The sequence below is a fragment of the Pezoporus occidentalis genome, unplaced genomic scaffold (genome assembly GCF_034315485.1).
Source record: "Pezoporus occidentalis ecotype Australia unplaced genomic scaffold, CSIRO_AGI_Poc_V1 ctg132, whole genome shotgun sequence".
Lineage (NCBI taxonomy): Eukaryota > Metazoa > Chordata > Aves > Psittaciformes > Psittacidae > Pezoporus > Pezoporus occidentalis.
In genome coordinates, this window is record NW_026913126.1 from 382,841 (window position 1) to 399,661 (window position 16,821).

The 16,821-nt window shown below is 39.9% G+C and overlaps 1 protein-coding gene across 1 annotated transcript in view; it reads left to right on the forward strand.

The window, feature by feature from the left end:
* AHRR (aryl hydrocarbon receptor repressor) overlaps window positions 1-16,821 on the forward strand; it is an 89,664-nt gene that overhangs the window by 22,463 nt on the left and 50,380 nt on the right. The window contains exon 3 of the mRNA XM_062608948.1: window positions 3,445-3,626. Within this exon, the coding sequence (XP_062464932.1) occupies window positions 3,445-3,626 (182 nt within the window). The remainder of the gene's footprint in view (window positions 1-3,444; window positions 3,627-16,821) is intronic.

Sequence of the window (16,821 nt, forward strand, 5' to 3'; positions counted from 1 at the left end):
TCTGCAAATGCACAGCTGGCACTGGAGCTCAGCTCTACCAGGATACCTGTGCAATGCTCAAGCACATTTCAGTGGCTGTGGGTGCTGGTCAGTGCCTTCATGAGAATCATCTTGCTGTTACTTTGTGCTTAGCCTATCTGTTGCATCTTATGGTCTCTCTCTTCCCTTTGCCTTCTTACCAAATGCTTGCCATCATAGTAAATAATTAGCTTTTTCTCAGTTTAGGTCATCTGCTGGTTTAAAGGATTCTTAATAAACTTATTCAGAGTAAAGTTTTCGTTAACAGGGTAGGGCTCCCGCAGAGGGTAGAGAGCAGCAGGCAGGGCTGTAGCTGCAGGAAATTCCTCTGCAAGCTCACCAAACTGGTTTACACTAGTGGCAGTCTGTGTGTCATAGGCACACTGAATCATTACAGCACAAATGGCTCAGTGCCTTACGTATGTACCACCGAAACGGGAAAAGTTCTCTGCACCAGCTCCCACACTCAGTTCCTACTGAACAGGGATGGCTGATATGGGTCTTGTGCAGGTAGAAGGACTTGTAACTGCATAGCAGCATTTGGATGGTTTAACGACTCAAAGAAGGAAATGCCAACTTTATTCTACATGTGCTACTTCACTGTAGTAGTGTTGCATGAAAAGTAGAGTAAGAAAGGTATCATCGAGTGAGTGCTACAGAGTTTGAGAATCTGGAGTTTAACAGAAACACAAGCACTATCTACTATCAGCTCAAAATAAGGGCTAGAATTTCAATTTGCCTCAGAGCAGCCCACTGAAGAATTTCCCTGCCTGCCCTTTTCTGTTTATGGATAGCTAAGCTGGCCTTTCCATGGAACTTGCATTGTTTAAAATCGCATCCACTTGGCACCTCATTGCCACTTCCATCAAACCTCTGTTTGGATTCACTCCCTTACTGAATCATTTCCTTCAGTTTTCAGGAAGACTCTGTCCTGAACTTTCTCTTGTAGTCTTTTTACACCATTCCCTGCAATCTCCAGAGAACTGTTCCTTACACTCAGTGCAAACACTGCACATAATGGCCTCGAACCATTCCTCTCTGGCAGAGAGCAGTCACTATTTTATGTGGCAAGTAGACTTGAACAATTTCTATTTCTAGTCAATGTTAATCTTGACAATTTTTGCCCCTTGAACTCATCAGTCTAAATTTCCTTATTGGAATTATTTTTTTTCTGTCCTAAATTGCTTCCTTGCTTCAGCTGGTTTGTCAGATGCAAAAAGCAATTAGTAAAAGCTAATGTTCTTCAGTTTCTGATCAGCTATAGGCTACGTTCCCACAGAATTACTGCTTTCCACAGGTCAGACATCCTTTTGGGGTCACAGTGAGGATGGCTGAGCTTCAGTGTCTACTGCAAAAATTAGTGCCCACTATGCACAACCTTTTTGGGAAAAAAAAAGAAGTTAACTGGAAAAGTGAAAAAAGAGTATTCCTACTTTGTTTATTACATTATTTGCTGCTTTTTTACTCTCTGTAATGCAAGAAAGCTTTGTATTGATTCCAATCAACAAAATCTTCCCCATGTCTTTGAAAGCAACTGGTTGTATTATTGAAGGGCCACATTATCAGTACTGGCAATTTTGAATGAGAAAGCAGAAACTACCTATTTTCACTGACACCTACCTCAAATATATTTTCATTCATTCTGTTCATCAATGTGTCCTGTTAAAATGAAGCTCTCAAATGCTCTCAAAGGGAGCACAATTTTTTCATGCCTACTTTGCCTTAAGAGATTTTTAATTGGTAGCAATTACAGGCACAAAACATCAATCCTTTTTTTTTAACTAATTCATAAGCACGTTTTTTTAAACCACAGTTGCAGTGATAATATTACACTTATAAGAGGGTAACATGCAAAGGTTGTAATTTAAGCCTTTGACCATCTTGTGAAATACTAATGCTCAAACTTCAGAAATTATTCTTGAAAAATATAATAAATGCATGGAGCATGGAAATGCAGTAGTAAAGTGCTGCAAATAATTAGTTTTCCTCTGATTCTCCACTGGAGCACCAGTTAAGATACATATGGTTATGATCCTCGCTTTAGTGAGGTGAAAGTGGAAACTGTTAACACACCCATATTTTCCTTTCCTACCAGTTCCCATTCTTGAGTATTTTTCCATCTTTTCCTCATTGATTTTTTTTTTTTTCCTCAATGTCTTTTATTCTGGAGGAATAAGAGACATTGAGAAATGCCTCAGGAGGAATGTGGCAATGTGGTACAATAAGAACTTGAACATGGACATTACAAGAGTGTGTGGAGAACCAGCAGACAGCACTAAATCCCCCGGTTTGTTGCCAGCTCAGCTATAGCACTCAAGCTATAGCACTCCCTCTTCTCATATTGTAGGTCCATGTAGTTCATGGCTCCAGTGGCCTGTGGCCCATTCCTGGATAATGCAGTTGACTACTGCTGGGTCCAGCAATGGCTGTCTGCTGGAGATAACCACCTTCTCAAACTTACCACTCAAGTCATCTTGCTTAATAGACAAGTCAGTTCTTCAGCACTGACCACCTCTTGCTATTGTGCTGGAAATCAGGTTCCCGTTGTGTGCAAGTACACCAGCTTTTCCTTTTCTCCCTCTTGAGAGCAGCATCTTACACATTCTGTGAGAAGAGTATCAGCAGACACACCAAAATTGAGCTTCCTCATTTGTGATGTATTTCATCTTAATGCATTTTCACTGTAGCTTTTCCGAGGTATCCCGTCTTGTCTACTGCATGAGAGGGACATGAATTGGGGATGGACTAGGAGGGCTTGGCTTAGAAATCTGGGTAGCATCAATCCTTATGTTGTAGGAGAAATATCAATGCTCTTAAGAGAGAAACCATATTTTTATCTTTGTTATTAGTGATGTAGCAAGGTAAATGTAGGTATGTTCACAGGATTTTTGAGCTTGAGGAAAGAACATCTTTTCACCCTTCTTCCCATACTTTTTAAACTCATGTCAAAAGACAGGCTCTTACTTATTTTCTGACCCACAGGTTAACTTAGAGTCATTAAACTAATTGATCTAAGATGCTTTGAATGAATGCAGTGGGTATTCAATGGGTTCATGCATTAGTCATGGTAATTTTCCTCTGCTGTTCTTGACCCTAATTTCTGCAACATAGATGAGAAATTGTTTTTCCCTATTGACCAGAACATGAAGATATTAACCATTCCCCTAGAGTGAGAGGGTCCTGAGTAATAGGTATCAGTTCTTCGTCTGTTTTTCACTGGGCAGATGTGGAAAAACAGGCCAATGTCCATGTCTTTGCACTATGGCAAATGAAGAATGGTTTTCTCTTTTTGGCAGGGGACAGAAAGATTTTCATCTCAGCTAGATTAAATATGCCTGTAACCAACTAATTGCAGACAACATCTCAGTCTCTGGTTGTACTATCTGGAGGTAAAACAGGTAATCGAAAATGTGTTCTCCACCACAGAAGGCCTGCAGTTGGGAATGAAAGATCGAATCCTTCAAAGAGACACAGGGACCGCCTGAACGCGGAACTGGACCATCTGGCCAGCCTCTTGCCTTTTCCACCCGACATCGTATCGAAGCTGGACAAACTTTCTGTCTTGCGCCTTAGCGTCAGCTATCTCCGAGTCAAAAGTTTCTTTCAAGGTAGGTCTCTAAGATATCGACATCCCACTAAAAGTCTCCCTCTCATTTATTGCTGTTTTCTACTAAACCTGAGTAAAATTAGCAAGTAGTATTGTACAGAGAAAGGAAGAAAAAAAGCAACCTGTTGTTGAACTTGTTTTGGGAAGTTGTGTTGGAAATGTTGTGCATTTCCTTATATGCTGTTTGTGTATTTTTCACCAAATAATGGAATACCCCTCACCCTTCCCCAGCAGGCTTTCAGAAACAGGAAAAGATGACTGTAAAGCCCCAAAACCAGCAAAGAGGCCTAGGGCAGGTGTAATGCTTGTACATACGCTGAACTGCCTTTTTGAAGCTATTATCATGGATGTTCACAATACCTGTTTAAAGACGATGTGAAAGTCAAACAACTCCTGCATTACCTGTGTCGGCTGTATGCCAAGAGGAAATAGGCTTGCTTGAAAGGCCAGAAAGGTCACTGTCTTTCAGGATAAGTGAGATCCAAAGTTTAAAGTGTTGACTAACGCTGTAATAGGCTACCCTCTGTTTTTGTAGCTGTCTGGTACACTGCACAACGAAAGCCAAATGTGCATGTTCAGATGTACATAATAAGAATTCTCCCACATTTGCAGACGGTTTTCGTTTTTTTCTGTTGCAGAAGAGTTCACGAGCAAAATTCAGATTAGGGATTTAACAATAAAAATCCTCTCCAGAGCTGTTTAAAAAATGATGATAATAAAAAAGAAGCCTATTTGAAGGAGTATAATTGACCAAAACTTACAGGTGGAATGCAGAGGTGAACAGAAGCATTTTTTAATGGACATTATCTTTCCTTTACTACTCTTTCTTCCTTTCTGTTACTATTCTGTATTACATATAGTGTGTACAAAGGAGCCCTATATTTTTATTTGGTGTTTTTTTTGCTTAGAGAATAAGATGTGTTGGTTGGTTTCTTGCTTTTAAAATATATTTAAATATAAAAGAAACGCCAGTTTGAAGAAGCTTTGGCAGATTTCAGGGCGTTTTGCTGACATCAGATTACAGATGGTAATACTACTGGTAGCAGGAGACTCCCATGTCAACTGTAGCAGCTGGTTCCCTAGCCTCCAGCATCCTGCAGTTTCCAGAGTGTCTCTCTTTCCCTTTGGACACATACCTGAATGTTACGGCTCCTTCCTCTGAGCTTTACTTTAGTTTCTTTTGGATTCACAAGCAATAAGCTGCCTTCAGCTGCCTTTACTACTCTTATGCCAGGGTTTCTAAGATCCATTGTCTTCTTTTTTACAGGGATGGGATAAAAGGAAAACAAGCAAAGCCAGACTTCATTACTCTGAAATGTTCCATGTTTTGAGAGATTTTATTTAATTTAGTCCCCAAATTACCTAATGGAACACATAGTTTGTGTTCCCTTCATTCTTATTTTTAAATGTTTACATCATGAAACTAAGGTTACAGAAAGCATTGTTTATAGTAAAGGAAGGAAACTACATGCCATTTTAAGACTGGAGAGCAGGCTGGAGCTTCAGAAGGGTGGAGTGGAGGAGAGGTGAGCTATGGAAACAGAGCTGGGTGAGGAACTGGTGCTAATGTTTAGGTAAGGGCAGGAACTGCAGCGTCCTTAATGGATGTCACAATCTACTTCCTTGTAGTTGTGGAGAAGTAAGGCAGAATCTGACTTTTTTAAACAAAAACTTCAGTAGGAAGTCACCTAAAAAAGCAAACAAAAAATAGCCACGCCAGTGATTCAATCTTTGTTGTGATGAAAGAGGATAGACAAGCTGAAATGGCTTGTTTGTGGCTTTTTAAATCAAAGGATGATACTAAGTGGGAAGCTGTTATAAATGTTGTGAGGACAGAGAACAGAGCACTGGCATACAGAAATGTCACAAAATGGAATAATCCCCCCCCCAAACGTATCTGGAAAAAATGACCTAACAAATCAGTACTAATTCACTAAGGGCAAATTAATGGAGAGGACCTGGTGTTCAATAGGAAAGAGAAACCTGGAAAAGGGAACATGAAAACAGTAATCAAAGAGGGACAGTGGTCAGCAAATAGTTCTGTGCTTGTAATTTGATATGTTGACATAAACAAGAAAGCCAAGTGTGGATTTTGGTCTGTTTGCCCAGAGGCAGCTTGTCACTACACTGGAAGGTTATAATCCCTCTCTGCATGAGACCAGCATGACTCCATCTGGAATACAGCTTTCTGTTGTGGGCATCTCCTGGTCACAAGGGCATTAGTACATATTAAGGGGTTTGGAATAAACACAGGCAAGAAGTGACTGTAAAGTTGAATGGACAGAAACAAAAAGAGTAAAATTAGCTTAAATAAGTACAGTTTATATGCTTCAGCTGTTTGTCTTCATAGGAGAAAAAGATGAGAAGGGAAGGAATTGCTTAGGATATTTTAGAGTGACACAATGGAGGGCCCAAGGAATGGTGATGAGCAAGCTGAAATTTGGCTTGATTGTTAAGCAAAACATATCTGTAATGAGTTCTGTTCAGCTACCTGATATTCCTAAAATTGATGCAGTGGAGACTCAGGATATTCAGATTTATATTCTTGCAACACAGAGGCACATGCATCATTTGTTTAACAGAACATTCAGTGAGTTTTAAGGAAGTTAAGCTTAAATTCCATGTTTTTAAAAAGCACTTGTAAGAACACATTTTTTAAAAACCATGAATAGTGCTATTTGGCACATAAATTGGTATGTATGACACTGCAGATTCATATAATTACATAATTATAATTACACACCTCCAACAGTGCCAGAGATTTCTAGACATGCTCATTTCTTTGCCACTAGGTGTCCTTTCAGTAGCTGCTCTGCAATACTGGGTGTGTAGCACAGATGTGCTTGTAAAGATCAATAGCCAGTTAAAGGGAATGGAGTGACCTCACCATATTGATTTTAAGTAGGAAAATCATTTTGAAAAGAGTTAGGTATTAGGTGATAGAGAATATTCATCGCTCATATAATCCCCCATTAGTGACTATTACAGGTTTATACCTTGAAACATATGGCCAGTTCATCTTAGTTAAGTCGTTTAAGCAAAGGCCTGGTTCTTTTCAGAATTTAGATCTGGTTGTTGAGACAGATTTTTCTAGTATTCAGTTTAAGTCACTATGGTGGATTGCCTCCCTCATTCTTAGAAATGTTTTCCTTTGACTTTGCATCAGTTCTCCTGTCGACTTGGTTTACAGTCTTCCCATCTCTGTTATCAGTTGGCAGTGGCTCTATTAATAGCCCCACTCCCCCCAAGCTATATGCATTTAGTCATTTTGCATTTTCCTGATAACTACTTCAAAACGGCTTGCAGCAGTAACCTTCCAGTCTCACCAGATCTCTTGAATAAAGCAGCATAGATCTGAATCAGTGCTTAGGCTGGGTGACATCAATTGCTACAGGAAGCTGTGCCAGCCACTTGGCCCTAACAAAAATTTGACTTGGGAGGGGCTGCTGTGGGAGTGCAGTGGTACTTAGTGGCTGCTACCACTTGAGCTTGCTGGGCCCCTGTCTTGGCCATATTCCATATTGTCTAATTGTAGTCTGTCTTCCTTTACCACTCTTGGCAATACATCCTTTAGTACCCCGTACTTCTCAGTTTTTCCACTGACAGAAAAAAGGTGGTCTTGCTCCACTTCAAAACCAGCTCCCTTCTGTTGATTGTTTAAATTGTTTCCTTCTAGTATAGGCATTATTTTTTTAAATAAATGTAAAAAAGAATAACACCTTTTTCTTTTACCATCTCAGATCCTTTCTGAGAAGCAGCTAACTTAAGCTTCTCAATACCTGTGAGGAAAATAGTTACGACATTTTAGATAGACCAATAGAGTTACACCTAGGACTTAAAGCTCCTCATCTTTCAGTTCTTAGTGTAACTAAACTTATGGTGGTAAGCCACTCAAACTTTCCTCCAACATACCATTAATTAATGTTAATTGCTTTAGCCATAAGCATTCGTAATAAATTGTAACTGACGTTGCTGCGTACAGTTTTAGATTGCAAATGCAGAGACTTCAGTATGAATCAATTTTTTGATTGCTCAAGAAGGGAAGGGGGTGTATTTCACTACATAATTTATATAAAAAGTTATTTAATTCAATAGCTTTTTATGTTTCCCATCTGGACATTTTATGCATGCAAACGTGTATTTTGTGTTTATGCACATGTACTCTTATGCAAACACAGAGACATGCATGCACACAAGCACTGTTGTCATCCCAACGAAAATCTCCCTTCCAGTATTATTTTGATTCCCTGTGTTTATTTCAGACTTCAGCGCCTTCTCTGTATTTACTTACTTCCAGTCTTCATTTCATTTGAAAACTGAAAATCGGATAGATTTATGGATGACTAAACAAGGAATAGAGAGAGTCGTAGATTAACTCTGTGAATAAATATATTCAAAGCTTCTATAAATTTTCTATTTAAATTGTAATCCAGATCTTTCCATAGTCAGTGACGGTCGAGCATGGAGGCATGTTGTTTGACTTGACTCAGACTAAAGTTATGAATGGATTTTAAACTGAATTACTGTAGAGTCTTAAAAAATCTGCCTACAAATGTCAGTTCATTTGTTTCCACATAGTGTTTTAGATTTTAGGAAACAAGCATAGAACGGACTTTCCTGAGTAAAGAATCAGCTATGAGGGTCATTTGTCTAATGTCTTTGTACAATCTGGAATGTGAGTGATTCCACATATTCCTTGGTAACCCCTAACATGCAAGCTGGAGCTCCCCTATTGCAGTTTAAGTCCTCCTTCTGTAGAAGAACAATTTATTCCCTTTTCTTATGTCACCTCAGCTTTTACAGCCATGAAGGTGTCCCATGTTTCCTTCAGTTTTCTTTAGACAAAACAGTCCTACCTTGCTCCTTCACTTTGTTTTTTTTTGCCGAGGGCCAAATTTTCTCTAATCATTCTTGTTCTCTGCTTCTGTCTTTTTTTTTTGTGATTAATCACTAGTAGGTACAATGAATCCTTCCACTTTACAGCAAATAATCGGTAATCTGATTATCTCAGATTATGGATTCTTAAGTAAGCTTGGACTCCCTGCCGAGAAGATTCTTCAGTTTATTTATGAGAACTTGAAGCAGTAGGAATAGCCTTTTTAAAATGATGACAAGTGTAATACCTATTCTTCCCAACCACATGTCCAGTTGTAGAAGGTAATTAATTTAGTGTAGCATAGCAACATATCCTTGACAGATTTGTTGATTTTACTTATTACCTCTGAGTCCTTCCAAATAGGTTGTTTGATAATTTTTCTCCAGTATTTTTCTAGGAGCTAAAGGTCAGTTTAGTCTTCTTACCATCCTTTGTTTTCTTCTTCCCTTACTTTCTAAAGATAAAATCCACATATGTACTCTTCAAAATTCCCCTTTCTGTCACGATTTCTCATTGACTAATAGCTAATAGCTCTGAGTATGCTTCAGCTCATACGTTGCAATGAGTCTCGCCAGATGCAACTAAATTTACCCAGGCGCCTGAGGTACTAGTCTTGTTGCTGGTGTTTAGTGGCAGTTATCTGCCTAATCCTAACTGATGAAGCAAAAAGATGCAGTAAACACTTAAACTTTCTTCTTATTCCTTTTTCCCCCCACTGTCTGTAGTTTCCCTTCTGCTGAGTAGCAGAAAACTCTTTTCCCAACCTTGTATTTTTAAAGGATTTCCAGCACGCTTTTTACAACCTTCCTTTTCTTGCTGCTTCTTATTTTCTGCATTGGCTTTTCTGTTTCTCTTCTTATACCTGTATGCTTTATTTTATTAATTAAAAAAAAAATATCCTGTGAGCTTCCAGTCATTGAAGAACTCAGGATTTTAGGATGGCTGTTTCTTATATTTCCCACTCTTCACTGCCACCGCAATAGTTTACACTTTTATCTTTTACGTATTGGCTTGTTGAAAGAAAATCCTGCTGCTACTTCCCTTAGACATGTGTCCTCCAAGATTTTTCCCTCCAGTTCTCCAGGTGTGCTGAAGTCTCATTTCTTTAGGTCCAGTGTCTTCATGCTGCTGTGCCTTGGATTGCTGTTGCTGGAAGAACTGTCAGTTCCAAGATTTCATGGTCACTTTCCCTAAGCTGTCTTTCCTTCTTCTAACCCATTTCTCACCTTCAATTAAATCTTTGAATATATATATAATCTACATATTTTCTTTTCGCCAGTTCTGGCAGGATAGCACATACTGTGTGGTTTCTGTCTTTCTTCTGATTTAGCATTTATACTAGTGGGTCATTTCCTTTTACTCATTTATGTGTTTGGTGTGACCCAATTCCCACTAATGTTTATCTTTAATGGAAATTCAATTAATCCTTTTTAAGAAAGAGCAACAAAGAATTCCTCCCAGCTGGCCAGATTTTCAGTATCCTCAGTAACTTGCAGTCTGTTCCAGCTTTCTTCTGCTCCTGATGTGTCCATGGCTGTTGATCTAGTTCAAAAATATACATGGACTTCCTATTACTTTGATTCAGATTCCTTAGGTTCATTCATTAGGTTCTCTAGATTAGGCTGTTACTTACTTTAGTATTTCACTATTTAGTACTGTGGTCCTCACTGCATAGCTCACAGACCTGTTTCTGATGTGACACATGTCGCTCCAGTGACAGTGACAGAAAATTAAGAAATTAAAACCTGAGATGGGTAAGGAAGCAAAAAACCAGTTGATTTCCATGCATTATCTGTACCATAATACTATTCAACACTGCTGTATGAGTGCTGCTTACCTGAACCAAAGCTGAGGATCCAATACTCCAAGTCTGAGGATCCAATACTCCACTGCAGTGCACATATAGGGGTTCTCAGACATCCCTTTTCCCCCCACTGTCACCCTCTAACATTTCTCTTTTCCCAGAGTTTTCTTTTCAAAATCTCGCAACTAAAGTGGTTTGGGTTTTGTTTTCCCTTTTCCTGGATCATCAGGTTCTGTCTGGTCTTTTGGTATAAATATATTTTTTACATTTTACTTTACATAAGCACAGAAAATTTTTCCACAACAATATTTAACTGGTTTTGAAACTAGACTCACACATTTGAGTTTAGTGTTACAGTTATGACCTATAATGGGTACATTTCCATGGGAAAATTTCTTCTTTCATTTGTTAGCTGGTTCCAGTAGCCTGAACCTTTCCCTTAAATTTTAAACCATAGTCTTAGTGAATCGTACAATCACAGAAGGGTTGAAGTTGGAAAGGATTCTGGAGGTCATCTGGTCCAACACTCTTGCATAAGCAGGGCCACTGGAAGCCAGTTGCCCAGGTCCATGTCCAGACAGCTTCTGAATATCTCCAAGGATGGAGAGTCCGTATCTTCCCTGGGGAACCTGTGCCACTGCTTGGTCACCCTCACAGAGGAAAACGTGCTTCCTGATGTTCACAGAACCTCTTGGCACTTTTGTGCCTGTTGCCTCTGATCCTGCCACTGGACACCAATGAAGAGAGCCTGGCTCCATCCTTCCTTCAGGTTTTTACACATGCTGGTGAGATCACCCCTGAGCTTTCTTTTCTCTAGGCTGAACAGTTTCAGCTCTCTCAGCCTTTCCTCTTAGTCCCCTCATCATCTGTGTGTCCTTCCATTGGACTCTCTCCAAGTCCTTTGCACTGGATATATTTAGAACAGATGTAGGAAGTAAAATAATAAAATATTCAAAATACAAATAAAGATTGTAAGAGAGGCTACTCTGAGAACCGGATAAAGTGCCCAAATCAACATGACTCCATCTCTTCACTCCCAGTAATCTTTTCTTAATATGACTTATACATTGATTTCCATTATTGAAATAACAGAAGTCTTTCAGATTATCTAGTTTTTGATGAAACCTGTACTTCGAGTTACAAATTTAGGATTTCAGTTGTGGGTCTCTGCTTAGCTAGGGTTGAAGCTGATACCTGGAGTCTAGAAATGCCTAACATATTTGAATAGTTTAACAATTACCAGGTTGGGTTTTAAATACATATTCTACTGATTTAGAGTGCACCCAGTCCTGTCCTCTGAAACTGATTTCTTTCTTGAAAGAGAAATAAGGACTTTTCTTTTTTGATCACATACAAAATGTCTGCAGGGTATCTGTTTTTGCTGTCCGCAGTCTAGTAGCTGATTAGATTGTCTATAAGCATTTGGGTTGTTTAGGTTTCTTAGGGCAGCATATTCAATGGTTTGCATGAAGGAACCTTCATGGGCAGAGTGGGTAGCAGGTACAGTTATTCCTCTGGCTGTATTGAACCATCAGATTAAAATTACCACAGCATTCAGAGTGTTTCAGCCAAAAAGGGACTGTTTGTGTAAGAAACATTTTCCACTCTCTGCTGCTTTACAATTTTACTATATCCATAACAATATAGTAATTGAAAAAAGGAAAGTGTTCTGCTGCGTAAGTGGTAAATAATTAAATCTTTGAAGGAAGACCTACTGTCTGCAAGTCATTATCTCAACAAGTGCTAAAACATCAGTGAAATTTTAGTAGAAGCATCCAGACTTTAATCACGCTAGCTGCGTGGATTCGTTCCTGAGACCTGGAAGGACTCATTTCTGGACAGAAAGCTGTACATCAACTCTCCCCCACATTACACATTTTCAAACATTGGACTAGGACTTTTTTTGACATTTTTAATTGCCAGAGAGACCATTTTATCACAGCATATTGTCTATATCAGCGCTTCCCTTTTTCTTTTACCCTTTTTTTTTCATGGGAACACCGTTCATTCTATGCAACAAACAGCTGAGGCTGTTTTGTACTACATGTCCAGGATAACCTGGAGATCTCTCTGACCCTTGGAAGACCTCTGCTGACTCTTGGAGGAGGACTGTATATCCTCTTTGTGCTTTGTTTTAAGAGCATGGCCCTTCTTGTGCTAGCTTTCTCTTTCCTGCAAACAAAACAGGTTTTGTAGCAGAAGAAGAGACCTACAAGTAGGATTTACTTTAGGATAAGCCTATATTCAGGAAGAACGAGAGGACTCTTAGATTGCTTGAATTCCTGGCACCTTTGAAGATCAAGGTGAACATGTTGGTGCAACCTATGTTAAGTGTCACATTTGGAGACTGGCTATAAATTCTATACCTAGTTTTTGAGCAATGGCAAATGAAAAACCTAAGTTACAAACAAATTTCAGACCTTTTCAGGTACTTCTTATGTACTCATGTCATGTGCTGTGGGTTGTTTATGTTGTTAGACCTCACAAGCTCAGAGCTGTTAGGCCAAGTCAGTCATCTGCACTAAGAGGGCTGGACTGCATAGAGTTTGTGCTGTCTTCAGGAAATGCACCATCATTACAATTCTTCTTGCAGAACTTCCTTTTGTGATTCTGGATCTATATCTTATACCACTTTTTTTTATTGCTGGATGCCATTCAAGTGAACATTCCTGTAAGCATCAGTGTTTCTCCTGATATTAGCAAGACTGATTAGAAAAACAGGGAGCTGAAAATGACAACTGACATAAGGAGAATCTTTGCTAGATTTCTCCTAAGGGCATTTGGCACTGGAAGAGTTCCACTGTTTCTGGTGATAGCAGAAGTACACTCAAAACCAGACAACATGGTCACAGACGCACAACAGCTGGTTTTATAGGTGTCCCTGCAAACCACAGCTGCTGTATTGGTCCAATGCTAGCGAAAGTCCCCAAAACACTTTAAGCCATTAAGTGCATATCTTCATCTTTCTCCAGCTTGCTTAGTCATTTTTAGCCACTCTGATTTGGTAGGCTTCCTGTGTTTGGTTGCATTTGGTTAGCTCAAACTATGCATCTCACATAGCATCAATATAAATAAATGTAGGCATGTGGCAAAGAAAAAAACTAGGCCTATCTAATTCAGGAGACTGATACATGCATGTCTTTTACATCCAGTGATGTTCATCCTCCTGCCTGTGTACTGTGCTTGCTCAATCCTTCCTCTGCAGCTAAGACTCTCCTTGGCCCAGGCTGGTACCACATGTTGAAATATCCTCATAGGCCCCCATGGATCAAATTCTATTATCCTAAGCTATAATGGACTTTCATTGACCTCATTTCCCTGAGTTAAATTGTGTTTGGATGTTGGAGACTGAAAAAGAACTTAGTGTAAGTTTAGTTCCACTGTAACTCAAGTTTTCCTTGGATATGGAAACAAGATTGGTTTTCACCATAGGAAAGATGGCATTTTTACTCCAGAAGTTGCTAGCAATTGCAGTGACTGTAGAAAGTACTAGCAATAATTTTGTCCTAATTGCTGCTGCAGTGGATGGGAGGTAGGAAAGCATTCCCTCAGTCATGAACTTTGGCTTGGTTTGCACTTGTTCTCAGCTTCATGAGTTATTCCTATCTCTGAGAGGAAACATGTTTCTCTACTGTCAAGGAAATGATTTACCTTGTTTTTTACTTTACATGCAGATGGTTTTTAAAGGAAAGATAATACCTCTTACCCAACAGAATAAGGAATTTAACTTGGCTTAATATGACCTTGTAGGGCTTTGAAGACAAACAGGATAAATAGCTTTAGGCTAGCGAACAGCATGGGTGACTGTCCTCCTGGTTTCTTTTCTCACTTTGCTGCAGCCTTGCTTTTGGATTACAGCACATAGCAAAACTCTCTCCAGAGAACTCTGTAACAATGCGATGTTAGAGAGGGTCCTGTGACAAGAAGCAGAGTGGTTATGTCACTTTGGGGATAAGCCCATACGGATTAGTCCTTCTGAGAAGCACAGCTCAGCAGAGTACGTGCCTTGCCATCCCAATACAACCACACTTTCTTTCAAGCTCTTGTTATCTCTGTGTAGCAGTGTAAGACACCGTGTGCCTCTACCACCACTCTTAGAGGTAGCTCAAAGATCTCTTTGCTATACTCCTTCATGTCAGTGCACATACACACCCCTCTCTGGTGCTTGCCAGATTGGATAACTCCATTCTTTTCTGTCTGTACAATCACAGTGGCCAAAACACACCTCAGGATAACACTTGTGGTCCATGGAGATGGAAAGCTGCAAGTGTAGGCTCAGACCAAACCACAATATGTTTTCATGTATATAGGTCCCTCCTGCTTTAGTGCTCTTTGTCATTTATCACATCATCAGGCAAATCCCAGCAAGCTGTCCTAAGAACATTTGCCAGGTAGCAGCATGTATAGAGATGGGTGAGAACAATATGACAGTATATTGTCAGAGCTCCTTTGAAGACAACTTAGTAGTGTAAATATGGTCAGGAATTATTTCAGATGAGACTTTTGGGAAGGCAAATCCATCAATATCTTGAATTTAAACCTTTCCATTCAGATGTAAATCTTAAACATTGCTTCCTTTCTAATCCTTTAAAACGCAATTTGAATTACAAGGCTACCATTTAACTTCTGGACTTTGTAGTACTTTTATAAAGTCAGTTCATAAAGTTCTGAAATGCTGTCTCATATGCCTCACTAGCAGTGTGTGGTGGCTGTGCAACCCTAGAATTTCATGGGGTGGAGTCTGAAGCCTAAACATGGGGGCAGGGGAAATGTGGACTTTGCAAAGATGTGTCAAGACCAAAGCTGTGCTTTGCAGCACTTTTCCCTATGGTAATTTTCAACTGGAATCCTCACCTACTATAGATCAAATTGTGTAAATATAGATTTACTGGTTGTAGTCAAGCTGTGTGGGTGGTGGTGTGGTTGGTGGTGGTGGGGTTAGGGAGGTTCAGGGTGAATGGAAGGGAAAGATAAATAGCCAGAACCTTAACTGATTTCCTACTTTCTAGATTTTCCCATAAATGCTGCATTGCTTCTACTTGTTAACAACTCGCACTCAGATGTGTTTTATTAACTACTTTAAAAAGGTTTATTTAGAAAAAATGCCTTTCTTGTTCTGATCTTGAAAGTCCTGCTAATTGTTAGGCCACTGAAGTGCTGAGACCACTGCCTGCTATGTGCACCAGTATTGTCTCTCATTGGTTTTTTGTGTTGTTCCTCTGCACTGTTGGTATGTGTCTGTCTGCTGTTTCCTGTCTTGTAATAGATGTGTGCATGCTTTGTCAGTGAGCAACCATTTTTTTATTCTCTGGTGCCATTTCTAATACTGCTAAAGATCCACCGGAATGATTCAACACAGGGACAACAGGATACCAAGACACGGAATAAGGCAGGGCTAAGTGGCCTGAGGGTTTTCTGTAATTCATTACGTCTTTTCAAGATTTTATTTAGTCTCTGATAAATTAAATTTAAATTTTGTTTACTGATAGCATTTTATTGATGTGTTTGAATGTACTTCGGGGGTGTGTGGTTTTTTTTTTTCATACTGTACTTGGAGTTTGAAATGCATTTAATATGAGCAATGAAACCTGAATTAAATGCCAGCAATAAACAAAACACCTTACTGGATTTCAGATGGGCAGCCCTGGTTAACCTACTTACTGCTTGAGAAAATATGCCACAATGACTGGAAACTCTTATTTTATGTCATGCAACGCTCAACGGCGACATCTTCTCTAAGTAGCAGCCAAAGGCATTTGCTCAGTGTTGACATAGAAAGGACATTATCCTGTGATGGCAGACTCCATTCTGAGCAGTCCTTACAGCCTTGGAGAAGACTGGAGTCTCTTCAGTTCATGCCTTTCAGTCTTCCTTGTTGGGCAATTTCCAAAACAGTTTGGGATATCTTTGTCTGAGTGCTGCCCATGGACAAGACTGGCGCTTCCTTTCTTTTCTCCTAAACCCCTGTCTGTTTGGTTGCCAACATCACTGCTGCTCCAGCATCTGCTGTCAGAAACACCTGTCAGGGTGACAAGAGGGCTGGCTACTCCCTAAGGGATGAAGGGTCCCTGTGATTTCCCATCAGGACCCCCCAGCCAGTGCCCATCCCACCACAACAGCCAGGACCAGGGCAGCTGGAGGGGCACCAGCGACAGCCTCAGCCCAAGGCCACACTTCATTCTCTCTTTCTCATCTTACCTCTGTACCCTGGGGACACCTTGTTCCCCGTCCACCATTTTTGGACTGTAATTTCCTTTCTGAACATGATGCAAACACTGTTCTCTGAATCGTGTATCCTTCTCATGATGTAATCTTTGTGTTGCCTACCTTCCTGACATCACTGGTGTTTATGCCCCACAGAATTTATAGCTAAAAATTTCTCAGAGCAACTTGCTCTGCCACCTCTACGGGCATGTCTATGCCTGGCTTTTCCCCATTGAGGCCATGTAATCATAATAATCCTTGCCTACCAAGTCTTTATTCTTATCAACCCTTTCGCCTCTTTCCACAGCTTTG